General features: G+C 26.4%; 1 protein-coding gene across 3 annotated transcripts in view; it reads right to left on the reverse strand.

The window, feature by feature from the left end:
• LOC130665126 (zinc finger protein rotund) overlaps positions 1-23,056 on the reverse strand; it is a 124,491-nt gene that overhangs the window by 19,917 nt on the left and 81,518 nt on the right. For 2 of the 3 annotated variants that reach the window (XM_057465406.1, XM_057465408.1), the window contains one exon: positions 8,012-8,205. In XM_057465406.1, coding sequence (XP_057321389.1) covers positions 8,012-8,205 — 194 coding nt within the window. The remainder of the gene's footprint in view (positions 1-8,011; positions 8,206-23,056) is intronic. The other variant, XM_057465407.1, reaches the window with a different exon arrangement.

Genomic DNA, 23,056 nt, shown 5'->3' on the forward strand with positions numbered 1-23,056 from the left:
TTTTTTCGGGAATTAAAATTTTGTATATTTTAACTATGATAGGATATTTTGTCCTAAAAATTTTATGTTATAAATTTTATCTCGAGTAATAATTTTGCCAAAAATTAATGGATTAGTAAAAAAAAAAAAATCATAATTTTTAAAAATAAATTTCGTATTGACTTTAAAAGTTTCTAGTATCGTAAAAATTATATACGTAAAAATTAGAAGAGACGTTTTTTGAAGTAAATTTAATTTCCTACAAAATTGTTCATCATCACTTTTATCATATCTGTGACAGTTTAGCCAGAATTCGAATTTGAAATCATTTATAAATATGATAATTCGGAAAAAATTCTGAATATTAATTTAAAAAATTTATAACTTCTGAACTAGTGGATTTAGAGAAAAATTGCAAGAGTTCTTTTTTGTAGAAAATTTAATTTCCTACAAAATTGTTTTTTACCATTTTTACCGTATCTACAATAGTTTAGTCACAATTTTAATTTTAAGCATAAAAAAAAGAGTAGTGACAAAAAAGTGTTGAAACAATTTTTTTTTTTACTCATGTGTAAATACAAATTTTTTGTTTAAATAAAATTGTTAATAGAAACTAATCCATGAGTATTAGGAGCGTGTCGGATAATCGTTAACGATGACTCAAAAAAATAAATATAAAGGGTAGATTTTTTTTTTCTTTAGATTAATATTAGAGGGTAGTGATTGAAGTTGAAGAAATAAATGATTGCAAGTTTCTATCGGGTCTTGTGTGCCAATGAGAAAATTAAAAAGTTTTATTGTACTGGTGTGGGTCATTCAAGTGTGATGGGGACGTGGGTAAAAAATTTTAAGGGTAGTGGAGCTTAAAAATCCCTCCCATTCAATTCACGATCAAATGATTTCATTATCGCTGTCCCCTTGTTTTTTTAGGGGCTCAAAAAATCGGGTTTCTTTGGGGGTGGAGCTAAAAAAATTGTCACCCAAAATGGTCGCATTTTTTTTATGACGAGTGAAGGAAAATATGAATTTTAAAGATTAATTTTTTTCTCTTGTCATGGATGGAAATTTAATTGAATTTATCGTAATTTGATATATGATAAATTTAATTAAAATATATATACATAATATATTATAATTTATTTTAAATGTACGAGTACGTACTCGATGTATTTGAGTATCTTCTGCACATTAACTGCGAAAGGGTCGTCCCACTTTTCTATTTTAATGCACAACCAAAAGAGACAAAGAAATAATTTTACTTTATTCTGGATATTTGCCAATTTTAATTGTTTTTTTTTATCATTTATGTTTTAAACTTAAGAAAATTTCGTTGAATAAAAATGCCGTATTTTTAGTAGTGACTTTAGGAGTTTCTGGTGACTCAACTATTGGTTTAACGCGAAAATGGAAAGAAACCTTTTTTATAGAAAATTTAATTTCCTACAAAATAAGTCATGGCCATTTTTTTTGTATCTGTGATAGTTTGGCCAGAATTCAGATTTTTAATATTTTACACAAATAGAGTAATATTTGAAAAATTAAATATTTATTTTCAAAATTTTTAATTGAAATATTGGGTTTGGAGAAAAATTGTAAGAAACCTTTTTTATAGGAAATTTAATTTTCGAAAGATTTAGTCCTCTACATTTTTGTCATATTTTTGATAGTTCAGCCATTTTTTTAACTTCAAGTGTAAAAATAAAAAAGTCGTGATTTTTAATTAAAATTGAGTAGAAGTAAAAAGTGAAACAGGTTTTTTTAATTTTTTCAAAAACTGCAATTATAAAATCCAAAATGGGCCACTAGGAATTAAAAAGAAATTCTTGGAGGTTATGGAGCGATTTGGGTGACCCCAATTTTTACACAAAACTTAAATTACTGATCATTTCTACAAATTTTTATTCGGACAAAAGATTCAGAATTGTGAAGATTTTTTTTTTTTGAAATCCCTGGGCAATTTCATAGAGGTCCACTTTGCCCCAAATTTTGATTTTTTTAGAGCGGAGTCATATCGTAATCAAATAGCTGCTTGTTTACTAAATTAAATTAAAATAAATTAATTTTGTTCAAATTTTTAGAAAAGCCCATTTTGCCCCACATGAGTTTTTCATGGCTGGTTTTCATAGATTCCAATTACTTATTTAGACCAAAAAAGTACAACAAAAATAAAAACAAACTATTGAAATTTTCTACTTGTTCATTTTACCCCCTCTCTTCTCTATTAATTAAAAAAAAGTTTTTAATTTTTAAATTTTCAGTGTCCGTACCGCCAAGAAATTTTTCTTTTTTTTACTTTTCTATAAAATTGTTTTTTTTTTTTTTAATCTTCTCATAAATCCAATATTTTATCCAACATTTGAATTTTCCCATGTTTTTCCAAAATTTTAAAACGACTATAACTTTTTAAATTTCAAATTTATGACTTGAAGTAAAGAGACCTTTTTTGTAGATCATTAAAGTTTCTAAAAAATTTGTTTAAAAGTTTTTTTCATAAACTCAAAATTTAAGGACTTATCAATAAAAAATCAAAAGTTTCTTGTAAAAATTGAATTTTTGAAAATATTGCTTTCCAAAATTTTAAAACGACTATAAATTTTTAAATTTTTAATTTATGACTTAAAGCTACAAGACCTTTTTTGTAGAAAAAATGTTTTGTAATGAACTAAAAATTTCAAAAAAATAATAATATAAATATTCGAAATTTATTATTGAGCAGTAAAAAGAAAAAAAAATAATAATGATAGAAGTAAATCCGGTGTCTAACGAGTTTTTACTGAGCGTACTCAGTGGGGCAATTAAGAGCAGGGGTTTTCCAGGTAGAACAAGACAGAGTTAAAGAGTAAGAGCAAGAATAAGAGTGAGAGTAAGAGTTGGGGGTGGTGGTGAAATGAGTAAAGTAAAGTATAGCAAAGCAAAGGGTACGTCGTCGACGTAGAAAGAAACCCGGAAAGCTACGGAAAGGGTTTGTTGTATCGTGTTGCACGGCATTTAAGACTTACACCCCAACCCGACGTACATTTTAGGTATTTTACTTCTGGCCACCACACACCCACGATAAATACGAACCATTTCGTATCTAATTCATCCCCTGTGTCTTGTTCCTGTTACTTTTAACCGGACAATCCATTTATTATTTTTTATTTATACTCATAAATTTTATTTATTTCAATTAAAAATCTTTTTTTTTACGTACATTAATTATTTAACTTGACAATTTAATTAATTAATAAAATTAACAATTAAAAATTTAAAAAAAAATTCGCATTTTTATTAATTTTAATTGCAATTAAATTTTCAATTAAACAGAAAAAAAAATAATTTTTATTTATAATTAATAAGTAATGTATTTAAAAATACGGAGGACAATTTCGTGAAATCTGTCGAGTTAAAATTCGATTAAGTAAAAAAAAGTAAATGGAAGATTTTAATTGGGAGTATTTATTTTTTCATTACTATATAGTTATTGCGCGTCGTGAAAAAAATAAAAGTCGAGGTTGTGAAATTGCTGAGTTAAGAGATAGTAAAAATAAGACATTTTACTCAAGTTATTTTCTCGTTATTTTTATTATTCTTATTCTATTTACCTTACGACCCCTTGAAGCTATGCTATGTTTTTATATTTATAAAGATATATATTTTATAGTAATTAAGTACAAGGGATTGTCTAGTGTTTTATGCTAAGCGTTTTAATTACTACGCGACTTTACCGATTTTTTTATTGGGTGACATATTATTATTGCTTTTATCTTTTAAACTGTTTGATTTAGAAGAAAAGTGAAAAGGACCTTTTTTGTAGATAATTAAATTTTCTATGAAAAAAGTTCTTACAAATTTTTCTGTACACTCATAAATTTACAAGTTATTTCAAATTAAAGTAGGACATTTAAATTTGACTCCATAAATTATTAAATTTTTTAAATGTTCTATTGTTTTAAATTATAATTACTCATTAACTATTAATTGTATGGGAAAAGTCATAAGGACCTTTTTTGTAGATAATTAAATTTCCTATAAAAAAAGTCCTTACAAATTTGTTTGTATACTCATAAATTTATAAGTTATTTAAATTTAAAGTAAACCATAAAAATTTTACTCCATAACTAATGAAATTTTTTAAAAGTTCTATTGTTTTAAATTATAATTACTCATTAACTATTAATTGTATGTAAAAATTCATAAGGACCTTTTTTGTAGATAATTAAATTTCCTATAAAAAAGGTCCTTACAAATTTATCCGTACACTCAAAAATTTACAAGTTATTTTAATTTTAAACAAACCATGAAAATTTACTCCATAACTGATTAAATTTTTTAAATGTTTTATTGGTTTAAATTATAATTACTCATTAACTATCAATTGTACGTGAAAAGGCATAAGGACCTTTTTTGTAGATAATTGTATTTCCAATAAAAAAGTCAATGTGAATTTTTTCGTACAGTCATAAATTTACAAGTTATTTTAATTTGAAACAAACCACAAAAATATTAATAAAAATATCATTAAATTTTTTAAGTTTTATTGTTTTAAATTATAATTACTCATTAACTATTAATTGTATGTAAAAAGTCACAAGAACCTTTTTTTGTAGAAAATTAAATTTCCTATGAAAAGTGTCTGAGCAAATTTTTGTGTAAACTCTATAGTTTATGAGTAATTTAAATTAAAAGTAAAATTAACAATTAAAAATTATAAATTAATAAAAAAAGAAAAAATGAAAAATCCATTGATCGTGGGATAACGTAAGAACCGGTAGCTTGTTAATAAGACTAGTTATTGTCATAAATACCACGTGGTGTGAGAACACAAACGGGGTTATTTTTACAAGACAAACAGCCCTAAAGGGGATGTTCTTAAATGAAAAATAAAAAAAATCTATAAAAAGGATACGAAGAAAGTTGTATAGAAGTATAATGCAAGAGGTGTATGTTGGTTTAAATATAAAACAAAAAATGTTGTAAAAAAAGTAAAAGAGATTGAAAGATGCCTCCGGGGTCTTTAATCAAATTCACCCCTCGCCGGTACAATAAGCAGCGATGCAACGCGGGAATCTCTCGCGGCTCTTTTATCCACACGGGCTAGAAAATTAGTTTTTTTTTTTAACTCAGACTTGAGTCTAAGCAATGAATAACTGAATTTCTCTTTCTTATATTTTTTTGTTTTATATATTATATATATTTAACTATCTTCCCCTTTAACACTTGGCATATATCCAGATAATAAAAATAAATTATTATTTATGAATTAAAATAAAAACGTGGGACCTGAAGATGTCGAGATTTTATTATTTATTACCATCAAAAAAAAAAAAAAAATACATATATATGTAGATAAATTTATAAATTAAATATATACTGCAATACCTTTTTTTTTTTAAAATATTTTCGTTAAAATTTTTGTAATTAATTTTGAAATTTTATTTCGTTAAGATTTAAAATTGCGATAACTTGTAAACTATTGAGATTATGGAAAAATAAAAAGAGACTTTTTTTTTAGGGAATTTAATTTTCTATAAAAAAGGTATCAGTAACTTTTTCTGTAAATTCAATTGTTTATGAGTAATTTGAATTTTAAGAGATAGATTCAAAATTTGATTCAAATTCTAAAATGAAATTTTTACTTGGAAATTATTTTTATCAAATCGATTAATATTTTATCCGAAATTTAAATCGAAGTTTTAATTTTTGAATATTTTCAAAAAATTTTAATTATTTACAAGCTTTCGATATTTTGAAACATTAGAACTGTCGAATTTTATCATAATTTATTCAGTTAAAAATTTCAAATTCAAAATTTGAATTCGACTGAAATATTTTGAAAATTTGCAACCGTTTCGTTTGCAAGAAAAATTTTTTCAAATTACGAGCATTCAAATTTGCAAAAAATTCAAAATAATTCGTTTTCAAAATTTATTTAAAACTCGAATTACTCATAATTAATCATAAATTTGTTTTTTCATTTTATCATAAATGAGAAAAAAATAAAATATTCGAAATTTGAATCTCTGGGAGTAAATCAAATAATTTGAGTTTAAGCCGAGAAACTCAAAATATCTAAAAATTAAAATAACTCATTATATATCAACTTTACAAAAAAATCAAAAGAATAATTTTTTACTCCAAATTTAATTCCCTACAAAAAAGTTTTTACAATTTTTTTCCTAAACCCCATAGTTTCCAAGTAATCTCACTTTTAAAGCCATAAAATCAAATAAAACTCATAAAAAACTTTTTCTTTTTTTTATTGAGTGTAAAATAATTTGGAATAATAGAAGATAAGTTTATATTTCCTAGTGTTCGAACAAGCGGTAATTGAGGATATTAAATAAAATAATATAAGACGAAAGAAAACCACAAGTTTTGAGAGTCTAATAATTTACGAAATTGATTTTCTTGGAATGTACGAGGGTAGTTATTACGATTGTATCTATTCTTAAGGGTGAGGAATACCTTCGATCGTTTTATCACTATCTATATACATATCTATATATAAATATACCAGAAATAAACTATAGTGTATAAAGATTTATAAGTATACAGAATAGTAACATTAAATAATTATTTTATATTTCAATATCGTCTCGTCTATTTCACTCGAATTGTAGCCTTTTCTCAAATGAACTCTACTTAGAGGCCATATGTCTCTTTATTGTTGAAATAATAATTCAAAGACAAAAAAAGACAACTTAAATTACAACAAAACAATTGGTACATTTAATAAATACTTAATTACTACACAAAAATATTAAAAGCGTAAAAAAATATTTATTTATTAAATAGTAATTAATTAATACATTAAGTAAATAATTATTGTAATATTAATTAATTAATATTTAATAAATTGCAAAGCTTAAGAATAAAAATAAAAAAAAACCGGCACCATTTAAATGGAAAATAAAATTAATTGTTAAAAGAAATGAATAAAAAGTGTGAAATAAATGTATTGCGTTAGTTGGCCGGTTATGTGCGTAATTGCATGATTATGTACAAATATATGGATTTATATTTATATATATGTATGTGGGACATTTAATTATTGGAGATATTTTTTTGACTGGTAAAGGTTTTGTGCCATCGACTATTTCAGGGTAATAATGAAGTTTTTTTGAAACGAGAATTATTTTTTCGGATAAAATTATTAGTAACTCTTAAAGTTTTGAGTTTATGTGAAAAAGTTGTGAGAGTATTTTGTAGAGAATTTTGTGAGGTAGAAAAAAGGTCTGGAAGTACGAATTGATAAACTGATAAATTTAGAAGTTATAGACGGATTTTAAGAAAATGTCATAGATCAATTGTCGAAAATTGGTTAAAAACTTTCTTTAAGGTTTGAAACCTGTATAACTTTTTAGGTTTCAAATTTATGACTTAAAGTAAAGAGACCTTTTTTGTAGATCATTAAATTTTCTAAAAAATTTATCTATATGTTTTTTTTTGTAAACTCAAAATTTAAGGACTTATTGAGAAAAAATCAAAAGTCAATTGTCAAAAATTGAATTTTTGAAAACATTGCTTTCCAAAATTTTAAAATGACTATAACTTTTAAAATTTCAAATTTATGACTTAAAACTACTAGACCTTTTCTGTAGGTCATTAAATTTTCTAAAAAATTTGTTTGAAAGTTTTTTTTGTAAACTCAAAATTTAAGGACTTATTGATAAAAGTTCAAAAGTCAGTTGTCAAAAATTGCTTTCCAAAATTTTAAAACAACTATAACTATTCAAATATCAGTTTTTTTACTTAAAGTTACTGCACCTTTTTTGTAGCCCTTATAATTTCCTACAAAAAATCATCACAACTTTTTTACCTCACGTCACAACTTCAATAGTTATAAATAATTTTATCAAAACTAAAATTAATATAATTTCCAAATCTTACTCGTTAAAAAAAAAGTTTTCAAATTTCTATCTCTAGTGCACTTCAAAAAACCCTTACTAGGCACAAAAAATCCATCTAATAATTAGATGCCCCACAATAGTTAATAAAAGAAGAGCTTAAAAAAATATGGACGTCGGATTTATAATTTTTTGGTACATACATGACTGACCTTCGACGTATGGGTCCTCAGGCTGGACTCGGTCGCAAAGCCCTTGCCACAGATGCCGCAGTGGAATGGGCGATTTTTAGCTCTTTCTACCTGCGCGTCATGATTTCTCAGGTGTTGTTGAAGATTCGATAGCTGAATAAATGCACGACCACAATCTGGTAAATGACATTTGTACGGTCGTTCACCTGGAACATCCGAACGGATCATTTTAACTTTTTTTAAAATTTAATTTGCCGATTTAATAAGTTTGACAGAAGTTTATTATTATTAATTATGTAAATAATTAATAATAATTACGAAATAATAATCACATAATTTTAAATAAAAATTTTCATTTTTTTTTATTATCTAAATTATATACATAAAATAAAGTAATTAAAATTTTCATGTCCGAGTTTTTTTGTCAGTTGTAGAGAAAAAAAAGGTATGTTCGGCTCATCTTTTATTCAATCGACGATTAATCGAACAATCTCAGCGCCCTCAAGTGTAATAAAAACGAGCAGTCAGTAGGCAGGAAGCTAAAGGAACATAAATAATAAAAAAAAAAAAATAAAATAAAAGGTTCTATGTAGGAAAAGATTGACCGGAGGGATATCGGATATCGTGATCTCCTTTTTTTTTGTTCTTTTGCTGGACTATATCCTTCCTCCGGTTTGTACATTCGCTGTACTTTTATTAAACACGAGTTTAACTTGGGGTTGAGGAAGAGAAAGAGGTAAGAGGTAGAATGGACTCTGGGGGTTGGGGTTTAAAAAAGATGAGAAATATACAGAGGGTTTGGCAGCGTGTTATTAGTATTATAGATCGATTTCCCTCGAGAATCTTTTTCAGGTATTGGGGATAAGTTATTTTTATAACATTGTAACGATTAATTAATTTATTATTTAATTACTTTGTTTAGAAGCTTTCGTCTATTTTATTTGTTGTTATTTATTTTATTCTAGTGTCTTAACTATTGGGTTTAGATAAAAATTTATAAAGACCTTTTTTGTAGGGAATTTAATTTTCTATAAATTTATTCCCTATCATTTTTGTTGTATCTGTGATAATTTAGCCGTGATTTAAATCTGTAGTCAAGTTTAAAAATATACTATTTATTTTTAATCTAGAATAAATTTGAAAAATGTCTAGCGTCTAAATTTATTGATTTAGACAAAAATTGATAAGGACCTTTTTTGAAGGGAATTTAATTTTCTATAAATTTATTTATTATCATTTTTGTTGTATCTGTGATAATTTAGCCGTGATTTGAATCTGTAGTCAAGTTTAAAAATATACTATTTATTTTTAATCTAGAATAAATTTGAAAAATTTCTAGCGTCTAAATTTATGGATTTAGACAAAAATTGATGAGCACTTTTTTTGTAGGGAATTTAATTTTCTATAAATTTATTCCTTATCGTTTTTGTTGTATCTGTGATAATTTAGCCGTGATTTGAATCTGTAGTCAAGTTTAAAAATATACTCCTATTTATTTTTAATCTAGAATAAATTTAAAAAATTCCTAGCGTCTAAATTTACGGATTTAGACAAAAATTGACAAGGACCTTTTTTGTAGGGAATTTAATTTTCTATAAATTTTTCTCGTATCATTTTTGTTATATCTGTAATAATTTAGCCGTGATTTTAATTTGAAATCAAGTTTAAAAATATACTCTAATTTATTCTAAATCTAAAATTGATTTAAAAAATTTATAGCGTCTAAATTTACGGATTTAGACAAAAATTAATGAGGACCTTTTTTGTAGGAAATTAAATTCTCTACAAATTCATTTCCGGTCATTTTAATTCTATCAGTGATATTTTAGCCGCAATTTCATTTTGAAATTTACTCCAAATAAAAATGAATATTTTTCCAAAAAATTTGATATTACTTTCAAAAATTTCTAACCCGTAAATTATATAATTTTTGAAATAATTTATAAGAAAAAAATTTCCTCTCAATTATTAAACAAAACAATTTAATTTAAACTTTTTTTTTTTAAATTCACTTTTACAAAAACTATTTCATATTTAATAGTTCACTCTATAATTATTTTGCACAAATAAAATTATCCTGAATAGATCTGTTCTCTTTATATTATTATCAAGAAAAATATATATACTATACAGTGTACTTAGTACAATGCTTCTATTTATTAATAAAAAAAAAAAAAAACCCTATAAATAATAAATAACTAAACCCCAACATTGTAACTCCTGCCAACGCATTGTAACTCTTTATATAAATATACCCATCTATATTTTTACTCTACTATTATTAAAATGATCAATGTTATAAATATCCTACACTACCCTCCGTATACCGAATTAAAAAAGAATTACTCGAAAAATAAATTAACAATGAAACAAATAATTAAATAAATTTTTAATTATAACCCAATAAAAATAACAAGATAATTAAATATATATAATAAAAAAAAAAAAAAACAGGTGTACATATTTAGTATTTATATCCTATAAGAAAAGTACACGACAATTATTTTTCCAGCCACATTTACACGCACATATATATAAGTAATAAATAAAAAAGTTAATTATGTATACAGAAGAGTGTACGTTTATCTCATATATATTTGTGTGCAAGGGGTTGTAATTAAATAGTATATACAATTATACCAAGAAGAAAAAGTAACAAAGTATGTGCGTGTGTGTGTGGGTGTATAATATAGTATAGAGTCCAGTATATTAATTTGATTTTAATTGTAAGCTAAAAATGAAAACATACGGCTTTATTATTATTATAGTGAATGAGACGATACCACCGGAAGTTGTTTAACTCAACTAATATCTTTTACGATAATACTTACTACAGTAGTAACATCTGGAGAAGAGAAAAAAAATATTAATTGTGGGTTTTTATTTTTTTTAGTGGATAAAAGCATGAATTAACAGCCAATTACTTATGTATAGAATGTATATATATATAACTACTGGTTGGATAATATGAGGAAATTTATCTATTATTTTAAATTATGTATGCTTTTCTTATTATATATACATATATAATGGGAATTATATTTCTTTTCTGTATAGAAAATATCAAGTTGTTCTTTTTAATGAAAATTTTTATGAAAGGGCTGAAAATATTTATGAACAGTATAGAAAAAATAGTTTAAGAATGGAAAAAGGGGTGGGAGTTACCTGAGAAACGAAGACGTATTTTTAAAATACTTTTTATAAAAGTATAGAATGGGTACACAGTAAAAAAAGAATCGTCAAAGAGTAAAAAAAAGTGTGTGTTAAAATTCTGAGTGATGAATTTTTAACACGTGTCAATTTAACACACAGTATTTATCTTGATTGAACTGCCGCAATCGATTGATTTTTTAATATCGAAAGTAGTTATTTTCGATACATATCCCATACAAAGTCGCCGAGCTACGAAATTTTCCCATAGATCGGCCAATGCCTGGTTTGCAATGATTGGCCAATAAATGGCTAACTATACTGGCCCGTGCATGGTGAATCATTGGCAGCTGTCTCTTTACATATAAAAACGGCGCACAATTAACCGCCGTTCGTTCGCCATGATTTGGCCGATGATTGATCGCCACGATTGGCCAATGCTTGGCATACCATTATCATCCGATATTTAGCCGATCTTCGGCCGATGCTTGGAAATTGGCAGCCATTCACGACCCTGTAATGAGCCAATTCTTTTTTTTGTATGGGATGCGCAACGGTACAAAAAATTTATCGTGTTGATTATGAAAAATTCTATAAAATAATAAAAAAACTTACGGACTAAAATAAACTTTAAAAAATTTTATTCGTTAATTTTTTAAACAAATACCCATACAAAAAAAAAGAATCGGCCAATTACTGGGTCGTGAATGGCTGCCAATTTTGAAGCATCGGCTGAAGATCGGCTAAATATGGAATAATAACGGCATGCCGAGCATCGGCCATTCGTGGCAATCAATCATCAGCTAAAGCTTGGTATCAAGAGCACTTGATCAAACCGTTGGCCAACGAACGGCGGTCAATTGTGCGCCGTTTTTATAAGCAAAAAGACGGCGGCCAATGATTCACCATGCACGGGCCAGTATAGTTAGCCATTTATTGGCCAATCATTGCAAACCAGGCATCGGCCGATCTATGAGAAAATTTCAAAGCTCGGCAACTTTGTATGGGTATTCTATACATTGTAAAAAATTGGGAGTGAATTCGGAGTGATTGTGGATTTTATTTAAATCCGCATTTACTTCGATTCAAGTTTTAATATCAAAATTACCCTAGTAGAAATGTTCAATTTTTTACTCGATTAAGTCTAGTATCTGGCTAGCGTTCATATCTATAGTAACTGGCCAGCAATCTTATCCAGTAACTGGCTAGTGAAACTAGGTAAAAACTGGAAGTTGCGCCACCTATAACTGAATCGTAAACATTGGTCACACTGATGTTCTACTTATACTAGTGTATGTGTATGTTTATTTTTTCACTTTAACCTGTAAGTTGAATAATATTTAGTAAACATCAAGAAACAATACAAATAATTAACAAAAAATAAAAATTGTGTCTTTCAAAATAAAAATAATCGGTAATATATTTTAAAAAATGGATGAAGTTAAAAAAATCGACACAATAAACGAATTACGGTTGTGGGCAATCAAAACAAATACTCCAGATTGTCATCTAGACGAATTATTAAAAATTTTACGAGGAGTTATCCCAGATTTGCCAATGTGTGCAAAAACATTTCATGTTATTATATTAATATTTATATTATTAATATAAAAACAATCAATGTTATTAATGTTTCTCGTTTTATATTTAAAAATATAATATAATAAATTAATAAATAAATTTTATAACTTTTCCGTGTATTATTATTATTATTATTATTATTATTATTATTATTATTATTATTATTATTATTGTTGTTGTTGTTGTTGTTGTTATTATTATAATTTTTAATTGTAATAAAATCAATATTTAATACTCGATAACCTCAAGATCAACAAGAGTCGCCATGTTTTATTTGCTATCTAGTAAAACTGGCCAGTTACTAGACAGTTACTGGATATTATACTAGCCAGTTCCTAGCTTAAGTCTAGTTAAACTAGCCAGTTACTGGCCAGATACTTGATTACGTTTCTACTAGGGTAACTCCCCGTTGGATTGAATTTTATTCCACGGGGATTAAAAAATAGTCATCTGCTCCGTATTCACTCCGCGAATTTTTTAGTGTAACTATCAAGCTATGACTCGACTATTGATATTTAATTCACTTAAATATCATAATTTTCTTTAATTTTCGGACCGAATTCAAAAGTTTTTCTCTATTCTTTTATCCGAACATTACAATTTACTACTTTAAATTTTACCCTTCGCAAAATATTAAAATGTTCACTTTACTAGGGTTGACCAACTCACCCCATATTTTTGTTAGAGACTATTTATACACATTTACAAAAGAAATGTCTTTTATTTAAAAAGTCTCCCATTTTACTTCACCCTTCCTTATACTTGACAGCAGATATTTATAAATCTGCTTAATAAATTTTTTATTAAACTTACACTTGAATTAGTAAATACTCGGTATATATAAATTTCATATATATTTCATAAATTTGAAAAATTCAAACAGTCGAAATAAATTATGAGCTTTTTGACAGGACTATTTTTTTTCCACGTCATTGATAATTTTTAAATAAATGACAAAAAAAAAAATTCAAATTTTCAAGAAAAACTTTTTCATAATTTAAAAAAAAATATATTTATTTTTCATATAAATATCAATCGATAAAAATTTTCAATTTCGCCTGCAGCTGTTTTTTCAACAACAAAAAAAAGTAAAACAAAAACTAAAATTTTTTATTTAAAAAATAAAATCTCGTTAGTCCACTCGTCAAACTCTCCGTGGCTGAAAAAAAAAGTAAAAAATAAAAAAAAATGTGTTAACTAGATTTACTCATACTGCACGTGGTTGGTCGTTGGTCCGCGCATCCCGAGTATATCCGGCGGTGTTTGCGTTTGCGTTATATGGGTGGGGACATCAGTAGTGGGTAGAGAGTACTGAGGGTAGTGAGGGCAGCTGAGAGTGTGGAATGTCAGTAAAAAAATCTTATCAGGGGTTGGCATAACTCCTGCGCATGTGACATTTTTTCCACACATCACACATCCACTCAACGCCCACTTTTATTATTATTATTCATTTTAAAAATCATTTTCTTTTTATTAAATCATCACTAAATTTATAAACCTACAAAATTTTTTTTTTCTCTTCTAAAAAAAAATTCTGTCATCACTAAAAATATTTAAATCGTTTATTTGAGAAACCCCATAAGTCGAGAAAAAAAAATTTTTCAGGAAACACAAAAAACATTTTTTTGGAAAAACTTGACATTAAAATAATAAATAAATAATTGAATACAATAATGTTAGCGTCTCTGAAAAAGATTCCAACAAGAAAAATTTAATTTTTTAACTGAAACTACTTAAAAAAATTATTTAAAGTTCATTGACTTATGGGTTTTCTCAACCAAACGGAAAAAAAAGTTATAAAATCATTGTTTTTTTAAATGTTTCCACTCAAATCATTTATTACACTGATAAAATGAAGTATTAAATATGTATTTGAACTCCGAAACTCAGAAATTACAAAAAATTATAATTAATTTAAACATTTTAATTAGTCATATAACAGTCAACAATAAAAAAACATTTGAAATTAATTTCCCAAAAATCGCGAATTTTAAATAAAAAAAAAAAATGATTTCTGTAAAACTAAAACTACACATGTTTATTTGAGTCATTGACTTATGGGGTTTCTCAATTAAATGAAATTGCTGTCAGCCCGTTAATTTTTTTTAAACGCTGATTTGATGCATATTTTGATTGATTTCTATGGAGTGACATCCAAAGAACCCAAAAATGCAAAAAACCCAATTTCGTAAAAAACATGACCTATGAGCTTTCTCAACTAAACGATTCATTTAAAAAAATATTTAATTTAATATCCAATAAAATTATTTTTTCACCCCCTGAATATTATTTTTGATCTAAAAAAAAAAAAAAGTAAAACATGAAAGTAAAGGCATCGGCGTGTACTCTGACACTTGGCACTAGACGTCTGCGGCATAAAATAAATGTCCCCTGCAATCCATGTATAATGCAATACTAGTATTGCTCGAGTTTTGTTGTATAGTTGGTACTAGCAAACGAACGCACTATAAAATAAACGTTCTCTCAGTGGTATCCCCATGATTCCCGTCAACTTATAGTTGTATCTCTGTTCTCTGTCTGGTGGCTGGTAGGCAGAAACCGGCCGACGTTGGGTAAAATTCATCCCCAGTAACAATTCACTCCCCCTTACCCCGGCATCCCCCAGAAACCTCCAAACGGCGAATGCAATTCCCCATCCAGCTCGAACGACATGACCCGGCGTCATCGAAATTCCACCCGAAAATCATTAAATTGCACGCACTCACATACAACCAAAGCGTCATCCAAACCAGCCCCCAACACACATTTCAATCTGCCTCCTCTCCCTCTTTTCAGCTCCCCGCATACACACAAACACACAAACACACACACACACTCTGATCACAGTCATGCGCTCCCTTTACCTCTGGCTCACATTTCCTCCCTTTGTTTCCGTCCTCTCGCCTCGTTCCCACCCCCTGTCCACTCTAAATCCACTATCGCCATTTCTAACCCCTTTCCTCGTCCGCTGCATGTGCATTCCGTTCTCTACGTATTCAAATTTATAAATGACTGCCGATGCGCTTCGCAAAATAGTGCGTGTCATTTTTAAAATCCCTATGATTTTTACGACGAAAAAAAAATTTTACTCGCCCTCTGACCGTTTTTACTCCCCTCGATTATTTATACGAGTAATTGATGACTCGGGTGTTTTGTCTACACCAGGGGTTCACTTTAATGAAATTTATAGTCATTTTTATATTTTGATAATTTGAATTTTTATAAAACTTTTAAAAATTTTCAATATAAATATTTAAATATCAATGGGTGGCTTCGATGATCAAAGTCTTGATTGACTTTCGATGGAAATTCAAAAAATAAATGAATAAATAAAATATTAAAAGGTAAATAAATATTTATTTATTGGTTGAGTCAGCAAATAAATTTTGTTTGTTGTTTATTATTTTATTTGTTCGACGATCAATATCAGCAGTAAGTTTCTATTATTTTTTTCCACCCACACTAAATACGATAGAAAATTTTTAAAAATAATAATGACAGCTCGGAAAAAATAATCGATGAGCTCAAGCTTTTAAATGAAAATTTCGGTTGTTTTTAAGTTATTTAAATTTTAAACCACAAAATTTACAATAATTTTATTATTTTTCTCAATAATCCGCAGATTCGTAAGTAAGATTTTTAAAAAAACTTTAAAAAAAGCTAAAAGATAATTTTTTACCGCCGAAATGTCAAACCCCGCTGCATAATTTCTTTCTTAAATAATTAATTTATAGAAATAAAAATGACTAATTTCGATCCTTGAGGACTAAGATCGATTCAATTATTTGTAATATAAATATTTAAATATTAAGGGGCTGGTCAAATTAACCGATTTCTGATTAACTTTAGATGCCAGCAAATTTGGTGGCCGTGCCCGAGTCAAAATTAAAACACTAATTCGAGCCTCAAAAACCTCATTTCTTTTGATGTTGTACCTACCGCTGAATGTGAAATACTATTTTGACCCTCACTATACTCAAAATAGGGTATGGAGGCCGAAATTCGTGTTTTAGCATAATATTTTCAACCTCCAAAACCTAAGATCGCTTTAAAACCCTATTTTTCGGTACTTCAGCCTACTAAGAGTATAAGTAGGTTAATTTTACGATTTCATGGAACATAGAATTTCGTCAATCTACAATTGTTGATCAACAATGTAAGGAAAAACATATAAAAAATATGTTTTTTACATAAACTTTTTATATTTCTTTTTCTATGTTGTTGATTAACAGAAAAACATATTTTTATATAATTTTTTGATATTTTGATAATTATATTTTTTATAAATTTAAAATATATTACGAATATATTTTTTTATCTCACCATACCTATATTTTTGTTATATTTACAAATATATTTTTATACATGTATTTTTTATATATTCTAAGATATATTTTTAATACATTTTTGAATATGAAAAATATATTTTTTCTATAAATTTTTTTCATGGGGGTACATGGCCATATATAGAGCCTATATATTTTTTAAATAGTTTTATACATAACTATATAACCAAAATTACACATATCACAATTACTTACACGCAGGATTATATAGCACACGAAAAAAAAATAAGAAATTTTTTTGTTATTACTAATAATAGATTTTCAATTATATTTTGCTGTTTCAAAAGTGAGTTATTCTTACAATCTCATATAGCACAAGTAAACTTAGCAGTCACTGTTGGTAGCGCAGCCTAGTCGTTAAAGCGTCGGTCTTTCGTTCGTTAGGTCCCGGGTTCGAATCCCACTGAATCGTGTGCGTTCGGTTGATATTTATAGCGTTTTTTCCCTAAATTAAAAATTTCTACTCGGGTAGAAATTAATATGATCGAAAATCTGATGCATCATCAAAAAAAAAAAAAAAAAAAAAAAAATACAGAAATGGCTCAATTTTCGCGTCTTCTCTTTCTAAAGTAATTTGATAATTTTAGTTATATTTTGTTCAAATTTCTGAAAATTATAATTAATAAATAAAAAAATAATTTTAAAATTTTAAATTTTTCCCGCTCCCGGCAGCCATTTTGATTTCCATTCCTTCTCCTTTCCCTTCTTTCCCCGCACCTGATTCAAATTGTAGGCTTTGGAGGGTCATTTTAGGGTTCTGTAATACTAATTTCAGCCTAAACTTGGTAAAAGCGGACAAAAATACCAAGTTTAGGCTGAAATTAAGGTTTCGTTGTACAGCTTGGGCTTATCTAAAAAACTAATTTCAGCCTCCTTACCCTCGAGTAGAATTTGGAGGCTGAATCTAGTTTTTTAATTTTGACTCGGGTGTCCATGAACTTTGTCGAGCTAATCCGAGATAATAAAATAATTTTGTTGTTTATTAAATATCCACTAATTTAACTTTTTATTTTATTTTTGAATTCTATTTAAATATAAGAAGCAAAGTGTTTATTTACTGTGGCCGATAATTTAAAAGTTGCCCAGTTATTAAACACTGGGCGATTATTTTTGCTGGTGTTCAAACGTTCTTATAGACTGGACTGTTTAGGTCTGTCCTAAACCTCTTTGACGTCTGAGATTGGTGGCAATATTTAATAATTATTTATTTAGTTATCGTGGAATTAATAAATAATGTCGACACATCTCGACAGACATATATATTTATAAAAAAAAAATAAATTTAATAAATAAATATATAATAGGTATATAGATAAATATATATTTGTCTGTCCAACCACTGGGACAGTCTTCTAATTAGACCCGTTTTTTGAATCCTTTAATTACCGGAAATTACTATCCTTACAATTGTTATATACTTTTACCCACTATTGTTCATAGCAAACCGACTTTGATCCTTAAAAAAATACTAACACTTGTGTAGAATTTAAAAAAAAAATCGAGAAGGATTTTTTTATTTTTATATTTTTAAAAAAATGATTTAATAAATTTTAAGGTTTTCTACTGCGCTGGCGCCACGGTACGATAAATTAAAATTTTTAATTGTCTGATTAGGTAGTAAAGCAAAAGACAAAAAGTCTGTGGTTCCAATTCGCATCACTATCTTTTGATTCATTTTTTTTTTTATAAATCAAAAAAAGCTTGTAAATTTTCACAAGCTCAAATATTTATTTAGGGTATGAAAAAAAAAATTATAGTGAGGTAAAAGCCCCTATATCCGCTCAGTACCATTAGTCGCTCACTTTAACTGTTTAATGCGTTTTTTTATAATTTTTATAAAAAAAAATTACAACTAAAAAATATTGTTATTGATAAATAATTATCTGTGAATCTAAATATATTAAAATATGATGTATCAAATTATTTTATAACAGATGATAAATTTAAATTAAATGACTGTTTTCAAAATCGCGCAAAGCCGGGCATTTTTTACTTTAACGTTCATTCGTTAGATTAAATTTAGGTGACGTCAAATTTTTTAAGAATTGTTGTAACTATATCTTATTAAATACATTTTTAAAATTCATGAAATTTTATATTATGAAAGAATAAAGTAGTATAATTTATAAATTATTTGTCCAAATCAATAAACTTATCATAGTTTAATTGATATTGTCTTTGAGCGACTATAGGGCCATGTGTTGGTCGAGTAATGGTACATGACAACTTTCAGTGAGCGACTATGGGTACACTCAAGGACCTTATTTAAAAAATTAATAATAATTAATTGTCAAGATTATTCTTCAAACTAAAATTTTATTCTAATACTCGAAACTTCAAAAAATAACTATAAAAAAAAAATCTGGTTTTTCATTTTATTTATTAATTTATATTGAGTGATTTAATCTCATGCCAATGAAAAGTGAGCGGGTATAAGGGCTATTACCTTACCTGAAAGAATAACTAATTTTGGAGAGAAAATATGAAATGAGTTTTGAACAAATCTAAAGGACATTTACCTTTGAAAGTCAATAATTGATTGAATTATATTAATAGAATTCTATTGTAATTGTAATTAAAAATAGAAACGTTTTAAAATGATCAAATTATATGGCATAAAATTAAATGATGGTATTTTTAAATTTATTTAAAATTTTTTTTTTGAGTTAAAAAAAAAGTAAAAAAAAATAATCCAGTTCTCTGACAGTATAAGCTTGAATAGAAGAGTAAACCAGGGGTTGTATGTCCGACGAGAGACGAGTTGTAGCGTCAGAGTATACGAAACTTCAGGTAAACCAGTTTTGAAATTACATTCAAACCTCGTTACACAATGAATATATATATGAAACATTGCAGTTGAATCGGGCTGTAAAAAATTCTACTGTGTTGTTTAAATTAAGTTTTTTAAAAATGTACCTACCTACTAAAAGGATCCACCACAAGAAGTATAATGAAATTTAAAAAAACTGAATGAAAAAATTTTTACGTGAAGCATCAAATTGACAATTTTAATTCTGTTATAAATAAAATTCAATATTTGTAATTAATAATTTGAAAAAATTTAAATAATATTTATAAAAGTGTTTGAGTATTTAAATAATTTATCAGATCTCAGTAAAATAGAAATTTGTTGATTGAACGTTTTATAAACTTTACTTTTAATAAATTATTACTTTAAATAATTGATTATTTTTAAACTTCGACCGGCTGTGATTTGACGAAATTTGTCAATAAAAATAAATTTAGATTTTCATCAAAAGTAATCGAGTGTCCTCGGTGATTTTAATAATAATATTGTTCTGAGTATTTAAATAAAATTTTTAAACGAGCGCCAGAAATCTGCATTAAAAAAAAATAAGTTACGATTTGGATGTTTTTTTTTTATTTTTCAAATTCATTTTTAAAATTTAAAATATTATTGGAAATAAATAAATGAACATAAAAAAAATTGACGTCATTAGGATGGGTACTGCCGATTTCATGTTTTAAAATCATCTATTAAGTCTTTAATTAACAGAATTATATTTAAATTAGTCGGTGCTAAAATTTATTTAGATAATCTAATTAAATATGAGAATTAACAATGACATTAAAAATAAATAAATGGCCACAGAAAAATAAATAAATAAAAATTGACGTCGTTAGGATTCAAACTGCCGTTTCCGTGATTTTAAATCAGTTAAGACTGAATTTAGTCTAATTCTGGTAACAAGAGCCGGAGAAATTTCTTTAAATTCATTAACATAAAAAATATAATTATAAATAAATTAACGGACAAAAATAAATAGAAACTAGAATTTTCGTCATCAGAATTAAAGTCTGCAGTTTTCTTATGAAAAATAAATTAAAGTCTAAAATTTAGTTAAATTATGGTTAAAATAATTGCAGTTTAATTTTTATTCGATAGCCAGCATTGAAAATATCATTAGTAATAAATAAATACAAATAAAAAAATAAAAACAGTAATTTACGTCATCAGGATTCAAACTGACGATTTCGCGGCTCAATATCTGTTGTGTCTAAAATTTAGTGTAATTTTGGCAAAAAAAAACCGGTGTTTAATTTGTTTTATTAAAGTACTAACATTAAAAATATCATTGCAAATAAATAAGTAAACAAAACAAAAATAATAAAATAAAAATAACGTCGTCAAGATTAAAACCTCCTATTTCATTATTCAAAATCAATCAGGTCTAAATTCTGTCTGTAACAAGATTTAGTCGTTTATTCGCATATTAGTCTTTTACACCATAAAAAAGTCGAAACTCCAAATCGAAGTGAATGCGGATTCAAATAAAATCCGTAATCATTTCAAATTCACTGCCAATTTTTCTAGTGTATATATAATTTAAAAAATATAACAATTAACACAATAAAGAATATGAATGAACTATCATATATTTTTATTAATAAATAAATAATGAAGTAAACTGTCAAATTTGACAAACTGCGGTTTTAATAGAGGAGGGGGAGAGAAAGGTTAATGACCTCAGTTGATGGGGATTGGCTTAGGTTAGTGTCAGTTTGTGTGAACATGAAGTGTGAAATAGAGGGTTGTAAATTTCACCAGCGTACAATTAAAACCGCGTTTTCCTCAATTTCAACAATATCAAATTGTCACGCTGACAAATAAAAAATCCTCTCTAATTCTCAAATCCTCTTCTCATTCCCTTCCCGCGGTTTGTTGTCGCGATCATTGCGCGCTACTGAATTATTCATACATCTACATATTTATATACATATATATACTTAAGGTAAAACTCCCAAAAATATATATATTTTTACTATATACATTTTACCAGATGAGTTCATTATCGATTAAGCGAATCGCGAATTACGAAATATAAATTCACTAAAATAGAATGACGTTCATCGAACTTGTTTTATAAATTCATTATTTCATTATTCATTAAAACGTTATTGCTAAATATATATATATATATATATATATATATATATATATATATATATATATATATATATATATATATATATATATATATATATATATAACAAATGGATTCATATTTCATATTTATTTATATTTTATCTTAATTTTTGAGGTAAAATCGAGTTCAAATTTCCTGCTCAATTTTTTTTTATTTTTAATTTCAGTCAAAAAAAAAAAAAAAATTACCGTTTGCTTTTAATTTATTAAAAATTTTCAACTCTACTTAATAAAAAAATTATCAAAATTATTCAGTCACAAATTTTCGACTAAAAATTTCAAAACTCGATATTACAATTTTTTACGAAATTTGGTTTTTTGCATTTTTGGGTTCTTTGGATGTGCCTCCATAGAAATCAATTAAAATATGCATCAAATCAGCGTTTAAAAAAAATTAACGGGGTGACAGCAATTTCATTTAATTGAGAAACCCCATAAGTCAATGATTCAAATAAACATATGCAGTTTTAGTTTTACAGAAATCATTTTTTTTTTTTTATTTAAAATTCGCGCTTTTTTGGGAAATTAATTTCAAATGTTGTTTTATTGTTGACTGTTATATGACTAATTAAAATGTTTAAATTAATTATAATTTTTTGTAATTTCTGAGTTTCAGAGTTCAAATACATATTTAAAACTTCATTTTATCAGTGTAATTAATGATTTGAGTGGAAACATTTAAAAAAACAATGATTTTATAACTTTTTTTTCCGTTTGGTTGAGAAACCCCATAAGTCAATCAACTTTAAATAATTTTTTAAAGTAGTTATAGTTAAAAAATTAAATTTTTCTAGTTGGAATCTTTTTCAAAGACGCTAACATTATAGTATTCAATTATTTATTTATTATTTTAATGTCAAGTTTCTCCAAAAAAATGTTTTTTGTGTTTCCTGAAAAATTTAGTTTTCTTGACTTACAGGGTTTCTCAAATAAACGATTCAATTCTCCAAAATTATTTTGTAATCCGGAAATAAATCACAATTAACTGCCTACAATTATTCAATATTCAAAACAGTCACAATAATAATAATA

The sequence above is a fragment of the Microplitis mediator genome, chromosome 3 (genome assembly GCF_029852145.1).
Source record: "Microplitis mediator isolate UGA2020A chromosome 3, iyMicMedi2.1, whole genome shotgun sequence".
In the NCBI taxonomy this organism is placed as follows: Eukaryota; Metazoa; Arthropoda; class Insecta; order Hymenoptera; family Braconidae; genus Microplitis; species Microplitis mediator.